General features: G+C 29.0%; 2 protein-coding genes across 3 annotated transcripts in view; both read left to right on the forward strand.

Annotated features, from left to right (window-relative positions):
* The window catches only part of LOC107440509 (papilin), a 29,933-nt gene extending 20,161 nt beyond the window's left edge, over positions 1-9,772 (forward strand). Inside the window, exons 11-17 of the mRNA XM_071179088.1 lie at positions 1,372-1,596; positions 2,326-2,505; positions 2,598-2,777; positions 2,884-3,066; positions 4,280-4,450; positions 6,502-6,687; positions 9,605-9,772. Of these exons, the coding sequence (XP_071035189.1) occupies positions 1,372-1,596; positions 2,326-2,505; positions 2,598-2,777; positions 2,884-3,066; positions 4,280-4,450; positions 6,502-6,687; positions 9,605-9,624 (1,145 nt within the window). The 3' untranslated portion in view covers positions 9,625-9,772. The remainder of the gene's footprint in view (positions 1-1,371; positions 1,597-2,325; positions 2,506-2,597; positions 2,778-2,883; positions 3,067-4,279; positions 4,451-6,501; positions 6,688-9,604) is intronic.
* Positions 9,773-12,250: 2,478 nt separating this feature from the next.
* The window catches only part of LOC139425132 (carboxypeptidase inhibitor SmCI-like), a 16,621-nt gene continuing 14,402 nt past the window's right edge, over positions 12,251-14,469 (forward strand). The window contains exon 1 of one of the 2 annotated variants that reach the window (XM_071178416.1): positions 12,251-12,554. In XM_071178416.1, coding sequence (XP_071034517.1) covers positions 12,509-12,554 — 46 coding nt within the window. In that variant the 5' untranslated portion in view covers positions 12,251-12,508. The remainder of the gene's footprint in view (positions 12,555-14,469) is intronic. The other variant, XM_071178417.1, reaches the window with a different exon arrangement.

Below are 14,469 nucleotides of genomic sequence, written 5' to 3' on the forward strand. Positions count from 1 at the left end.
ACACATAAAGAATTTTCAGTGTCTTGCGCTCCTCAATTCGTTACCCTGGACTATTAGAATACGATACGCTCATTAATGCATAGATTGCAGCACCATAAAGCTTTTTAAATCTCTAATGTCAGTAATATATTTTTTTACGGGTTTGAAACCATGATTGTTGCTGCATAGTTTTGCATTCACGGTTTTTTCACCATGCGAATTGTAAACAGTTTCAAAACTGTAAAGGTAAAAAATGTTTTTTTTTTACCGTAAACTTTACGGTCATCGAGACAGGCAGCCGATTGTTTCATCATAATTTTAGAATGTCAATTCGAACAGTAAAGGGTAAGCAAAGGTTCTATCTCACGCAATTTGATTAAATGTCTTGAAAGTATAACGATATTTCCGTAGTTAAAAATGTATTGCTCGTAATGTTACTATGATTAAAAATTTTTTGAATACTTAAAAAAATACGAACTTTAAATTTCCATCACAAAATATATTGCTGAAAAGTATTATTAGTAACAAAATATGATTAGAAAAAAAATTATTTATTAGCATTACAAAATTAATGCATGGGAAAAGAAATTAGTTTCATAAATCATAAAAGTTTTTTACAAAAGTAGAAAAAAGAAACGATATTCATGTTCGCTCAGAAAAAAAGGAAACTTCTGAACTAACTTAATTTGCACAAATTGCCAGAGGAATGAGAGTTGAAAGGTGATGAGTAGAAACGTTTCCCTGCTTCATCCGGCAATCAAACTGATTTTAATGTTTAACATTTTACCTCCACATTTGTGATTTGACAGATTATCTTAACGTTACTGTTTTTCCTTGCTTAAAATAATTTGAGACCCTAATGTGTATGTTTTTTACTTTACTTTTGACGAGCATATTATGAGCATATGGTAAGGGGAATTTTTACAAATAACCCTCTAAAATCAAATCTTTAAACTGGCTCAGTGCATTTCTAAAATCATCTCAAATATGAATTACTTTCATTCATAAAGTTAGTGAATTAGTAATCCTTATTGCTTGCATGGTTTTTGGCGAAGAATCCAAAAATACACATGAAAGGTGGAGATTGCGGAACATTGTACACATTGAAATATAATCTCTGAACACATATTGAATACTTTTACATACGTTTCCTTGTATTTGTATTCCTATTTATAAACGCTTTAGAATTTTACCACCCTTCAACAGAATTGAAAATAATAATTACACAAGTGAAATTTATTATAATTGCAAGATATAGTTTATAAATTTATTATTTTAGATTTTTTGGTTAAAATTAAGCACTAAAATAGAAACTATTAAAATCTTAATGCATTTAAAAATATATAAAAGAGATCAGAAAATATAAATATATAAAATGATATTTCATTTCAGAAAACCTCAATTATTCGAAAGAATGTCCTGAAAACTCTAAATTTGTACTTTGTGGAACTGCTTGCCCTCTAACGTGTGACAATTTTCGAAATCCACCTACGGAATGCAACCGAATATGTTATTCTGGTTGCGAGTGTGATGAAGGATACGTCAGGGCAGAAAATGGCAGCTGTATACTACCTGAAAACTGTCCTTTTTCTTTTCTACCAAATGGGCCACGAGAAAGTAAGAATGCTTGATGTATTAACCTTATTCAGAGGAGTTGAATATTAAACTTTAAAGGATTTCGTAACTATATGATGTAAAAATTATTTTGGGGGATCTATATGCTAAAGAAGGTAGAGAAAGGAAATTTCAAATTGTAATTGGAGGACTTGATTTACATGATACAACTAATGATATTGGAAGCAAATTTATTGATTTCGTCACTTCACATAATATGATTATAGGAAGCATGTTCTTTCAGCATGAAAATATTCACGAAGCTACCTGGAGTGCCCCATGTGGCATTTATGCTAATCAAATTGATCACGTACTAATTGACGCAAGACATTACTCAGACTTGATGGAGACATTACTCAGACTTATCTTGGGGTTAATGTGGATTCGGATTACTTGCTTGCATGTATTGATTATAGCTAAAGCCAGATTCTAATTCCATTGGAAAGTATATTTGTTTATTGCATAATGTCATAGTAATATTGTATATTGTCTTAGTAATGTCAAATATCTGTTAGCCTAAAAACTGATCAAATAGTATTTATATTTTGTTACTGCAATCTCCTTTTTTGAAATAAAAATCTAGTCACTTTAGTTTATAATTTATCTTCATAGACTATATTTTTTCCGAATGTTTATTTTCAATAACTTGGCAACTAAGCTACTGAAATAATGTACGATATTTCTGTATTTTTTGCATGAAAAATCAAGTAATATTTATTCATTATTTTTAAGACTGCCCTGCAAACTCTCATTTTAATCCGTGTGGAACAGACTGCCCTTTGACCTGCGAAAATTACCGTAATCCACCAGACATTTGCAATCTTATGTGCCGTATCGGATGTGAATGTGATAATGGCTACGTTTCAACCAGCGATGGAAGCTGTATTTTACCTGAGAACTGTGCACTGCAAAGTAAATATAAGTGCAAATTTAAAATTTCAGAACATGAATTCATTGATTTCATTTACATATAGTTTAAATGTTTCATGACTTTTTAATTTAAGATTGTCCAGCAAATTCAGTTTTCAGTTCCTGCGGTAGCTCTTGTCCACTAACATGTGAGAATTACTCAAGACCTCCAGAATCCTGCACCACAATGTGCAAGATCGGATGTGAATGCCTCTCTGGTTATGTTTTAACTGAAGATGGTAGATGCGTTTTGCCTGTGGATTGCCCGGTAAAAAGTAAACAGATTCGTATTTTTTTCAAATATAATTTTTTAAAATAAACTGTAGAAAGTGGTTTGTATTGATATATTCAAAAAATGATTTCTATTATGTACTTTTAAAGCTTGTCCTCCACATTCTCAATTCAATTCATGTGGGACATTCTGCCCTGTGACGTGTGAAAATTTTCGAACTCCACCAGAATTTTGTATTCAAGTTTGCAAAACCGGTTGTGAATGTGAAAGCGGTTATGTTTTAGAAGAGGATGGAAACTGCGTTTTACCAGAAAATTGTGCAAATGACAATAGTACGTACTTATTTTTCTTCTTAATATTTATGTGACATGTTTTATTATATAATGCTTAACACATTAGAATATGACATATAAACTATGCCATTTATTATAATATAATGAAATTTATTTACATGAACCCACTATTTTCTATAATAATTGTAATGTATATGTTACCGGCACTGCATGAAACGAAAGTTTTTATTGGAATACTAAGAATATTTTATAAAGTACTAGGCATTTTTAGTTAAGTATAAGATATGAGAATTAATGTATATCTCACATAGGCATTGTATATAAAATATCTAGACAATCTATGAAATGGCGAGGTAGACGAAACGGTTTTAATTCCTGAAAAACACATAAGTTAATTAAAAGAAATATTGTAAGACTGGCAGTAAAGCGATCAATTATGTTATTAGCAATGTATTAAATACCGTACTCTGTAGAATATATCAGCATTTAAAAATGCCTGTAACCATGTAACCATTTTAAACTGAGTAGGTTTTTCATTTAGCATTTTTTTGAAACTTTGATATATTATTAGATGATAATAGAATTTTAATCATTGGTGCCTCTTTATGCTAGAGAGAGATCAGAAGATGATAGTCTCATTGGTTTTAATTCATTAAGAATGTTCAAAAGATGGAGAAGCAATTTTCAGCAATGATAAATGCATAATTCCAAATCTTATTTCAATTACTGTTAGCTTAAACCCTCAGCGTTTTAAACTATAAATTCATCATAACTAGATTTCACAGTTGAATAGCAGTTGTTTGTTATTGATTAAATCTAGTTTCTAATCAGCTCTTAGTAAGATTATTTCAGCTAGATCCGTACCTCATCTCGTAACTTCCAGATAATGCATTGCATTTTGTTGCTTTACGGAATAACCTTAGAAAACCTTTCCTTTTAGTTGCCAGAATGACTACTGAATCGTGACATAAACAAATGCCGCGATTCCGCAATTAATCAGGTACCTAATAATCAGGCTTCTACTAATGTTATCTAAAAGCCATATTTTCTAAAATATTTTCTTTAATACGGGTGAGAATCTAATTAAATTTATCTGAAACAATTTTTTTTATTCATTTTAAAATTTAATTTTTCAAGCATGTTTCGCGGGTTTTCAATTTTTTTAAAAAAAAATGTCTTTGTTGTACTATGATGAGTCTTAAAATAAATCTATATGTTTTGTATTAACCAAATTTAAATAAAATATTTTTAGCAACGGATTTTTGTCGGCAGCCGCGAAAAGTTGGGCCGTGTAGAGCACTGGTACCCAGGTTTTACTACAATCAACGAACTAAGAGATGTCAGCAGTTTTATTACGGTGGTTGCCAAGGAAACGATAATAATTTTAAATCATTAGAAGACTGTGATTCTACTTGTATCGAAGGTATCTAAATAGTATTATTCTCATTAAATTTTTTCAATAAATTGAAAATGCAGCTACGTGTTCTAAATACACCTCCAAAAAGGAAAAAAACACACATAATTTTTTTATTTATTATGAATCATTGAAATTTTTTCACCCCTTTAAGAAAAGCAAAATACTTCAAAAGCTTAGGAAAAAATTATATGTCACAGAGGCTGTAAAAATCTGAAAAAACGAAACGAAAAAAAAAGAAAGAAACAATTATTAAATATCAGCGGTATACACACAATATGCTTAATGAGAAAAATTAGAAAAAAAAATGAATTAAAATACTATTTACGCGTAATATCTTGTAGTATAATTCGTTTTAAATAAAATTGCTTGTCACAAAATGCAGAAAGATACGCATAATTATTTCTCGTTTTGAAGATTTCAGTGCAAATTTTATTTAAATGCAAATTTAATTTAAGTGCAAATTTTATGTAAAAAAATTTTCCGAATTTTTTAAAGAACTGGGAGGCTCCGCTCGCTAATTCATGTAATCGCATTTCAGTCACCATTACTTATTTCGTAAACGTACGTATTTCCCTCAAATATTCCGAACATTTTGGTTTCAAAATATACAATTTTATTAGTTTCATATAAGAACATTTTCTTGATGCGTTAATTGTAACGCAAGAGATGATTACTTAGATTTGAAAAATAAGTATCTCTACTTGAAAAAAAATTAATCCAAGAAAAACAGATTTTGAGACTTAATAAGAGGAAAAAAAATGCAAAGCAATTGTACTCGTTGAAGAGGCTTATAATAATGCAAGTAAGGAATAATTTTTATCGCTATCAATTATGTTTTTTTTTTTTTTTTTNTTTTTTTTTTTTTTTTTTTTTTTTTTTTTTTTTTTTTTTTTAAATTTCCTTATGAATGCTAAGATTTATACACCTGGCAACATGTAATCTCTCTCTTTTTGCTACTTTTGATTGACATTAAGTCCAAAGCGAGCTTATAAAATAAAGAAATAATGATCTCATGAGAGAGAAAATTTTTCTACAACTTTAGATAAATGGTTAATATTTAAAGCAAAAAAGCAGAAAAAACATGAAAAAGCTCTAATATTTGTAATAACTTTCAAACAAACTTCTGAAAAAAACATTCTCGTTAAAACTATGATACAAAAAAGAACTATCAGAACGTCAAATTTCAAATCTGTAATAGCATTTCAGTGATCAACCATTTTTTTACTCAAAGTTTAACAGTTAATAATTCTCCAACAAACTATAGAATGCTAAATTTTTTTATTTCATGCTAATACTTATATTCTTTTCTACGCACTATAGTTATTTTATTTTATAACAGTCATTGAACAGCCAACCCAGTTTTGGGTTTAAGACTACCAATGTTCAACTCCGTAGCTTTGTAGTTTTAACCCAATCAAGAAGACAAGGGAATTCCCGGATCAAGTATTGGGAGAAATTTGGCTTCCTGGAAAACTTTTCGATGAAATTAACTTGCATTTGTGTTACATAGAGAGGGAAACCATGAAAATTTCCCATGGTCAGCCTAACGGCAAGGGAACTCTAACCCATGATCAGTCAATCACCAAGTCAGCACTGTGGTCTGTGCGAGCTGGGTGTGGAATTCGAATCGACCAGTCATTGCTGGCATTCGAACCCGGTTCACCTCATTGGAAGGCGAGCTCTCTTTCCTCTACGCCATTACAGCTCGTTCAAGTTTCTATATTCTATAGCTTTTGCTCATCAAAAAATTTAATGTTAAGCTAAATAACCAAAAGAGCGTTGGCGTGTACGGCCCTTCAGACTTTTTTATACAGACAGATTTTCATTTTCTTACTAGGTAAACATATGTTTCCGAAGGTATTTCTTGCTGCATTCCTAGCTTGCCTTAAAAAATGAAATATAGGATTGTAATTTCAACACAAAACGTAAAAGCAAAATTTTTATTTAGAAATTTTTCAGTTGATTTCCAGACATCTAATATCACTAAAAAAATATTATGGAAAAATAGCTGTTTGTTTGAAAAGAGTTTGTTATAAAATCAGTAAATATTTTTCCAGCTCCACAACTACCATTCGCTTGTCAGCAGGATAGAGAAATCGGCACATGTGATCAAAGTTTTCCAAGATTCTTCTATAACAGGACAAGTGCACAATGTCAGGACTTTATTTATAGAGGATGTGAAGGAAACGATAACAACTTTCAAAGCTTAGAAGACTGTGAAGCTGTTTGCCAAATTGCACAAGGTAAAATTTCCAATGGTAATTGTTGATTCTAGTGTCCCTTGCGTTTATAGTTTTGATTGTTATTAACTAGCAGAATCGCTAGTTAGTAGCATGCTAAATACATACGACCTGAAATTGTTGAAATTACACTTTAAATTATTTTTACAACAAATAGAGCTTTCATATGTAAATTAAAGAGTGATGTTAAATTTAAGCACCTAAAGTGAAAAAAGATAACACCCATTCTTCGCGTATTCTCAAAATACATGAATTACTTCCACTTCTGAAAGCACTACTGTTGATGCACTTTGGATATCATTAGAGGTATATTTACAATCGACTACGAGTTTTAGGGAGTTTGTTCTCGTTTTCTAAAATATAAAATGCATTTTCAGGTACATTAACAACTTCAGGTACGTTCAGGTAATCTTAAAATACGCTGTGTTATATGTTTTTGTTTAGTTGCGTTATAAGGTTATTTATATGTATAATATACATAATTCTCTTACGTAGCTCCCAAATTTTGGCTGTATTTCTTTTCCACCGGTGTCAACGTTTGCTTTGTTTTGTTTACGTTACTATTTCTCTTACACGGCGAATCGACCAATGACTGCCGCTAAAAATGTCATACGCCAAATCTAGCTGAAGTGGCTCAACAAGTAACGCTTTTAAAAATGGAAACTGAAATAACCAGAGAGCATCAGCTGCGACAATCTCATACTATTAAGCTAGGCAGAAGTGAGTAGTCTTTGTCGATAGATCTCTATTTTAATGTTTTGTCGAAAGCGCTTTTTTTACGAATTTATATATTACGAATTTATTTGACGATTTTTGATTTATATCACGAATTTATTTGTTTTATTATTGTTATTAGTTATTCATTGAAAAATGAGTCTCAGTCGTGCTGTTACGCTTTAAGATTTTATACTATAGCACATTTCTAATAGGTTTAACGAATTACATGTCATTTATTTGAATTCTAATTTATTTTAATGACTTATTATTTACTAAAAAGATGAAATTTTTTTTAAAAAAAAAAGTTTTTATATGGATTTGAATGATTGTTTTGAATTCTTAGAGTTTCGTGCATTTGCAATGTACCTAAGTTAGTAGCTAGGGAAGCGAGCTTGGTTTGCGAAGCAAACCATATAAGATTGCGTAACAATTTTCGGGGGTTGGCGAGCGTTAGCTAGCAGGGGGCGCAGCCCACTAGTTATATAGATGTCTATTATATATATTTATTTATTATATATTATATTTATTTTTAAATATCTGTGAATTGTATTAAATAAGTTTATAATGCATAATACTTATCTGCTTCTTTTCTGTTAAACCTAGTTCATGCTAGTACTCTTCAAGCTTTTTGATTTACAAACAAATTTTATTCTAAGAACAAGTGTATGAATCTGAAATTTATGATTCTTACTTTCGTATCGTAAAAATAACTTTACTGGTTCTTATGTGCATCTTATATCACTCAAATTATAAATTTTAGTGTATCTTAATTCCGAAAATGGTGGCAGCAACTTGACTTCAAGTAATGAAAAAGAACATTCTTAATGCTTCACTACACCAGGAACTATCTCTGGTTTTTAGTATAATGGAACACACTTTAGCGCAAAATTGTTAGCATTATTTTTGGAGATAAGATACTCTAAAAACTTTTTTTAACAGTGTTGGTAAACAAGTTTCAAACAAATCTAACAAGGCAAAAAATTAAAGAAATGTAAAATGTCATCCAGATGACCTTCAATAAATAGTCTACATTTATAAAACTACTCAAAATTTTTATTAAATCACATTCTAATAAGTTCCGTTGTAAACTTTTTAGAAACAGAGTTTAAATTAGTTTTGAATATTTTTATATTTGTTGATTTTAGCTTCACCTATGTTTATAATTTTGCAGGTTTTGGATTATTTATTGTTCCTTTAAGAACAATTTTATTTCTATTTGCTAGCATGTATGCGTAATTTTGGAACATTGTTACCCTACCTTTACAAAGAAAACCAGTTTCAAATGAATCCCGAAGTACAACAAATTAAAACACAAGAAAGCATTAAATATATTGACTATAAATTGGATTTAAAACTCCTCATCATAGTCCAAAATCGTTTTTTAAACGTTTAAAACATTTCTATCCTCATTTCACACAGGAATTTAGTTAAATAGTTTAAATATACACTAATTATTCGCCAAAATTACGGAACAACGAAAAACGCAACCTTCTGTACCAACAAGTAACAGATAGGTCTTAGCGTTATTAATTATTGGTGTTAATATTTAACTATACCCTTTGAAGTGAGTAAAAACTCTTGCTTCGATATTAACTTGAAATAAAGCAATCATTCTCACCATTTTTCGAGTTTTTCAATATAAAATTTTGATTCGTGTTGAAACACCGCAGTTTTTGCAATGTATTTAAATTGCACTTTCAATTATGTCGCCAGCCTTATTTTTTATAACAGCTGATTTCATTTCCTCTAATCTTTATAACTTTGCGAGACATGGACAAAGTATCTTTTTTAATACATAATCTATACATATTTATAAGCATAAATGTTTATTTTCAGAAAATATCATGCTCATTCTTTCATGGGAAACAAGCTTCAAATGAATCCAGCTAGGCAAAAATTTGTAAAAGAATTTGACAAAATGTTCAAAAAGCTTTAATAAAAAGTCAGTACTAAAACATTATCTTAGTTTAAAACTGAAACACGTTACATCAAGCTTCGTTGTTTAATCCTGAAAAATCTCATTTATTTATCTACTTTTCCAGTTCGTTCAAGCTATATATTTATTATTATTATTATTTTTAATTTTTATTTTAGCCTCACTTGTATTTTTATGCAATGTTATAATGTGATAAATCATGAATAATTTGCATGATTACCTACATTGTATTACTTTTATAAATAGTTATTTTTATGACTTTTTTAGTGGAATCAAACATGATCTGAAAATGATGAAATGAAGTCTTCTGATCGAACAATTTCAAATTACGATCAACAAAAACAAACATTTTTTTATTTTTTTAAATTTTGTTATTGAGTTTGAAATATTACTTTTATTTTGTATTTTGAATAAAATTATTATTAGAAAAAATGATCTAAACATCTGTTCCTGGTAGTTCTCTAAAGATAAGTTATTTTCCTTGAAATTTTATTTTTTATCAAAAAAGTATTAAGTTCTGAATGTTTAACAATATTAAGTGGCTCATAATGTGTATAATAATATTAAGTTGTTAGTAATTTGTTTAATAATATTAAGTTGTATATTTGTTTCATAAAATTAAGATGGGAATCGTATTTTCAACCAGTTAAAACAAGTAAATATTAAAATTTTCATAAACTGTTAGAATTTTATATGTGAATTAATTAGAAATATGGTCAAGTTTGAGCCAGACATTATATCGCACCAAATTGAATCACATTGTCGTGTAAAATAAATATATTTTCTTAAACTTGATTACACAGAGTGGTAGCTTTGGGGATAGAAAACTCACCTTCCAACGATGTGGCCCAGGTTCGGGGTTAGTTCACATTTGGCTCCCGGTTCGTCCGGAACACAAAGTAGATGTAAAATATCCGTAGAGTCTAGGATACCCTTGCCCCCTCAGGGTAATCATAGGGGATGTTTTTTTTTACGTTTTTCATTATCATGTAACGCAAGTGTAGGTTAGTTTAATCACAAAAGTTAACCGAAGTTTAGTTCGTTCATATACTTGATCTAAAATGCTTGTCTTCTTGGTTAGTTTCAAATCTTCGAGGCTGCGCAGTAAAACATTGATGGCATGAAAACAAAAAATGGGTCTGGTTTTCACTTAACGCATTTGTTCCCCCTAATTGATGAACACGTTTGTTGTGTCCAATTGATGAATACGTTTGCTGTGTCCAATTGATTAACACGCTTGTTGTGTCCAATTGATTAACGCTTTTATTGGCTCCAGTACTATAATTATTGTTGAACCTATCATCTTAAACTTATAGTATTTATCATTTCTTCCGTTTTTTTATATATTATTTTGAGGACAATTGATTTATGGAAGTTAGTTGTCAAAAAAAAGTTTTGATAAGAAAGAAGCTACCAGAAGTTTTATCACTATACCATTGTTAAGAATATGGAATATGAGTGAGTCATAGTTGAGAAGATAGTCAGATTGAAACTAACTATCTAACCAGATACCTTCTAAAACTTATTTATACGATACTATACATGGGAACATGAACAGAAATTTGGTTCAAATTATTTTAAAATTTTTCTCTATATATGAAGGTTTATAGAGCCAATTTTATCATTCGAATTTGAATCTATTTTTTGAGATTGTAGAGAATTTATTCATTTTAATGGAATGCAAAGGGGGAATCTTAGAACAAAATATTCAGTTGTAATAACAAGTTTTGAAGTTCTGAGCATTAATTACAGTAGGGATTGGGTCGGTCATGATTTATTTTATGACTTGAAATAGATTAGAAATAGCATGGTTATGGATATTTATTTGATCAAAATTAAACATAACTACATTTTGAAGGATTTTTTGTTGCGTCCGGTATCATGGGCTAGAGTCCCCTTGCCATCAGGCTAATCGTGGGAGGTACTTGTGGTCTTACCCTCCATGTAACGCAAATGCGGGTTACTTCCATTAAAAGTCCTCCACGAAGGCAAATTTCTCCTAATACTTGATCCAGTTCCCTTGTTTTCTGGTATGGGTTCAAAATTACAAGGCTACGGAGTTGAACATTAATAGTCGTAAGCCCCAAAATTGGGTCAGCTGTTCAATGACGGTTCTAAAATAAAATAAAAGTTTTTGATTCAATATGCTCCAAAATTTGTAACAAGAAAATGGTAAAAAAAAATACAAACATTAAAAAAGTATGTAGCTCTCTTAATTTTTAAAAAATATCTTACTTTCACAAAATGTTTTTGTTCATTTACTTTTTGAAACTAACTATGATGGATCCTTGTTTTGGTTGTTGTTGTTGTCTATAATCCTTCAAGGTATGACAAAGTTAGACCAGTTCCAAAAGACCGTTGACTAGAAGAAAGTCGATGAAAAGGATAGGATTTTAACCATTTAAGGATCCATTAAATTATAATATGAATTGAGCCATTTTAAGGATACATTAATAGTTACATGATTATGACGTTAATATTATGGGTTAGGGTGCAAATGGGACAAAGAATGAATGAGAAAAGTTAGAAGAAAACAGAACACAAAACAAATTTGTGTAACTTGCAAGTAAACCTCATATACATTCATTGGAAATATTTGTAAGAAATTATCTTAGTATATTTCCACAATTTTTTTACCCTTAATCCTAAGAAAAAGAATAGTTAGCGAAAGGGTGACATATAAGTAAATACAAGTGAAATTTTGAAGACTTGTTCAATTATATGAATTATGCGTCTTAATAAAAGTTTAAAAGCATTTTTCTCGATGCAGTGTTTTGAGAAAAGATCCCAATGTTTAGAATTGCATTGATTAAAATTAAAAGAGCAAAATACTGTCAATTTATTTTAAAATTTGTTACATACAATCGTTTCATTACTTATATAAAAAGAAATTTCAGATAAAAAAGTTATTTCAACACTTGAAGTTGAAATTCACAGTAGTAGTGATTTTTTTAGTGATGTTATCAACTAAAATTAAATACAAACAGAAAGGACTTCCTGCAGAAACGTAAAGGCTGTGATAGCATTTCCTAAAGTTACTTCCTGCAATCAAGTATAACATTATTTTAAATAATTATCGTCTTACAATTACATTTTCTCGCTATTAAATTACTGAGCAAGTTTGAAAAGTTGTTTGTTATCTATATATTATTGTCGGCACTAAAGTAAAAAATGTTGCTTCTGTTATGTATGGTTAGCACTATCTTTGCTGACTCACGTAAGTATGATTGAACTTAAGTATTCATTGTTGAAATATGTACTTAAATATTTAGCTATCATTTTTCTAATTTTTAAGTTATTTTTTGGTGTTATTTTGCCCTTTAGCAGGCATATGTTGAATCAGTGTTGCTCGTATTAATATGAAATTAAACTTCGGATCTTAAATGTATTAATTATGTTGTTAAATTTTTCTTTAACAAAATTTTTATGATGCAAAGAAAAGTAACATAAAATGTTTATTTTGATTGAATGAATTTGATTTTTTGAATTTTTCTTTTCCAAACTAAATTTTATTTTTAATTCCTTTACATTCTTTATGACTGTTATTGTAAAAAATTGATTGTTATTGTAAGAAATATTGGATAGCATTGCATATTATCAAAATATTCATTGCAATCGTAATACCTTGTTGACCATATTATCGTGCAAATTAAACCATCTTAATGAAATATCCTTTACTCGACCAACTTAAATTGATAGTATATTATGATTCTATTTTAACGAAATATGGTCCAATTTACTACCATGAGAAAAAAAAATTATGATCAAAACTACCAGAATAAGGTAAAATTTATCTTGTTTCAGTGAAGGACTCTGGTAATATTTTACATTTATATTTTATTTTTTATGTGCTATCTGAAATCATCTTTACAAAATCAGCTAAAAAAAGAATGCATATAAATAAATATCAAAAAGGAATAGAAGTTCTAATTTGCTTTTCCAACTTATCAGTTTTTCCATATCAACCAGTTACACTTTGAATTCTACACGGAGAAAAACGTAGGGTATAACTTTCAGAATATGATAAAATTTACCATGTTTCTGGCATTATGTGAATTACAAAGTACGGTAAATTTTACCGAAATGTTTTGGTAATGATTTTAGTAAAACTAACAGCAAAATATTGTTTTATAACAAGTGTAAAATGTTAGTAATTTTATCTTGATACCCTAGAGCATGGCATAAAAACCATTTATTTGGTTAAGATTAGCTTTCAGTTTTATATTTCTTACAATTTTCGGTAAAACGTTACCACAAGAATGGAAAACGATATCATTTGAATGGTTAAATACCGTATATTTTGATTTTACAAACAGAATTATGTTATTTCTATTTTTATCTTTTACTTAAAAATGTTTTTACTACACAATACAATAATTTTACCAGAATTTTTGCTACGTGCATCATATTAAAATTGTAACAAATTTACCTGATTATTAATTGAAGGAGCGCAAGAAACAAAACGCGGAACTAATTTATTTACGATGTGAAGGAATCATTTTTTAATTTTAAAAATTATGAAATTAGCACATAATTAGAACGGAAAGATTGTAAATAAAAGAAAATGCTGATGCTGCATGGAATTCAAATTTTTTTTTTAGCTATAACATTGAAATAAAATGGTTTTATGTAGATGAAAGGAACTGAAATAACTGGGTGAGTTATTTATGAGAAAAAAACAAAAACGACAAGGACAGGAAAACATATTTAAAAAAAAACAACTAATTGTACTGTATCCAGAAACTCAATTTTATGTCTAATCTATCTTTATATATTTCCCTTACGTGACACCATAAACTCGGATATTTCACTATCTTTTGGCAACACTTAATTTATTATTATTTCATTACATTGTCTTAAGTAATAACTTAAGTAGTGTTGACAAATTAGTTATACGTTAATTATTTATTTAGATTCTTCTTGTTAGGTTATCTTAAGTATTAATTTATATATTCTAGAATGGATACTTTAGTTATTTAGAATAATTTTTTATTTTTATTGAAACAAAAAATTAGTTATGAATTAATTTTTAGATTTAGTTTTAATCTCTTCTATTGTAATTTTGCTATTGAAATTTTAAAAATAATCGATGCCTCCTAGCACCATAGTAACTATTGGTGGCAGAAGTTTTA

Source organism: Parasteatoda tepidariorum, chromosome 3 (assembly GCF_043381705.1).
Source record: "Parasteatoda tepidariorum isolate YZ-2023 chromosome 3, CAS_Ptep_4.0, whole genome shotgun sequence".
Classification (NCBI taxonomy): domain Eukaryota; kingdom Metazoa; phylum Arthropoda; class Arachnida; order Araneae; family Theridiidae; genus Parasteatoda; species Parasteatoda tepidariorum.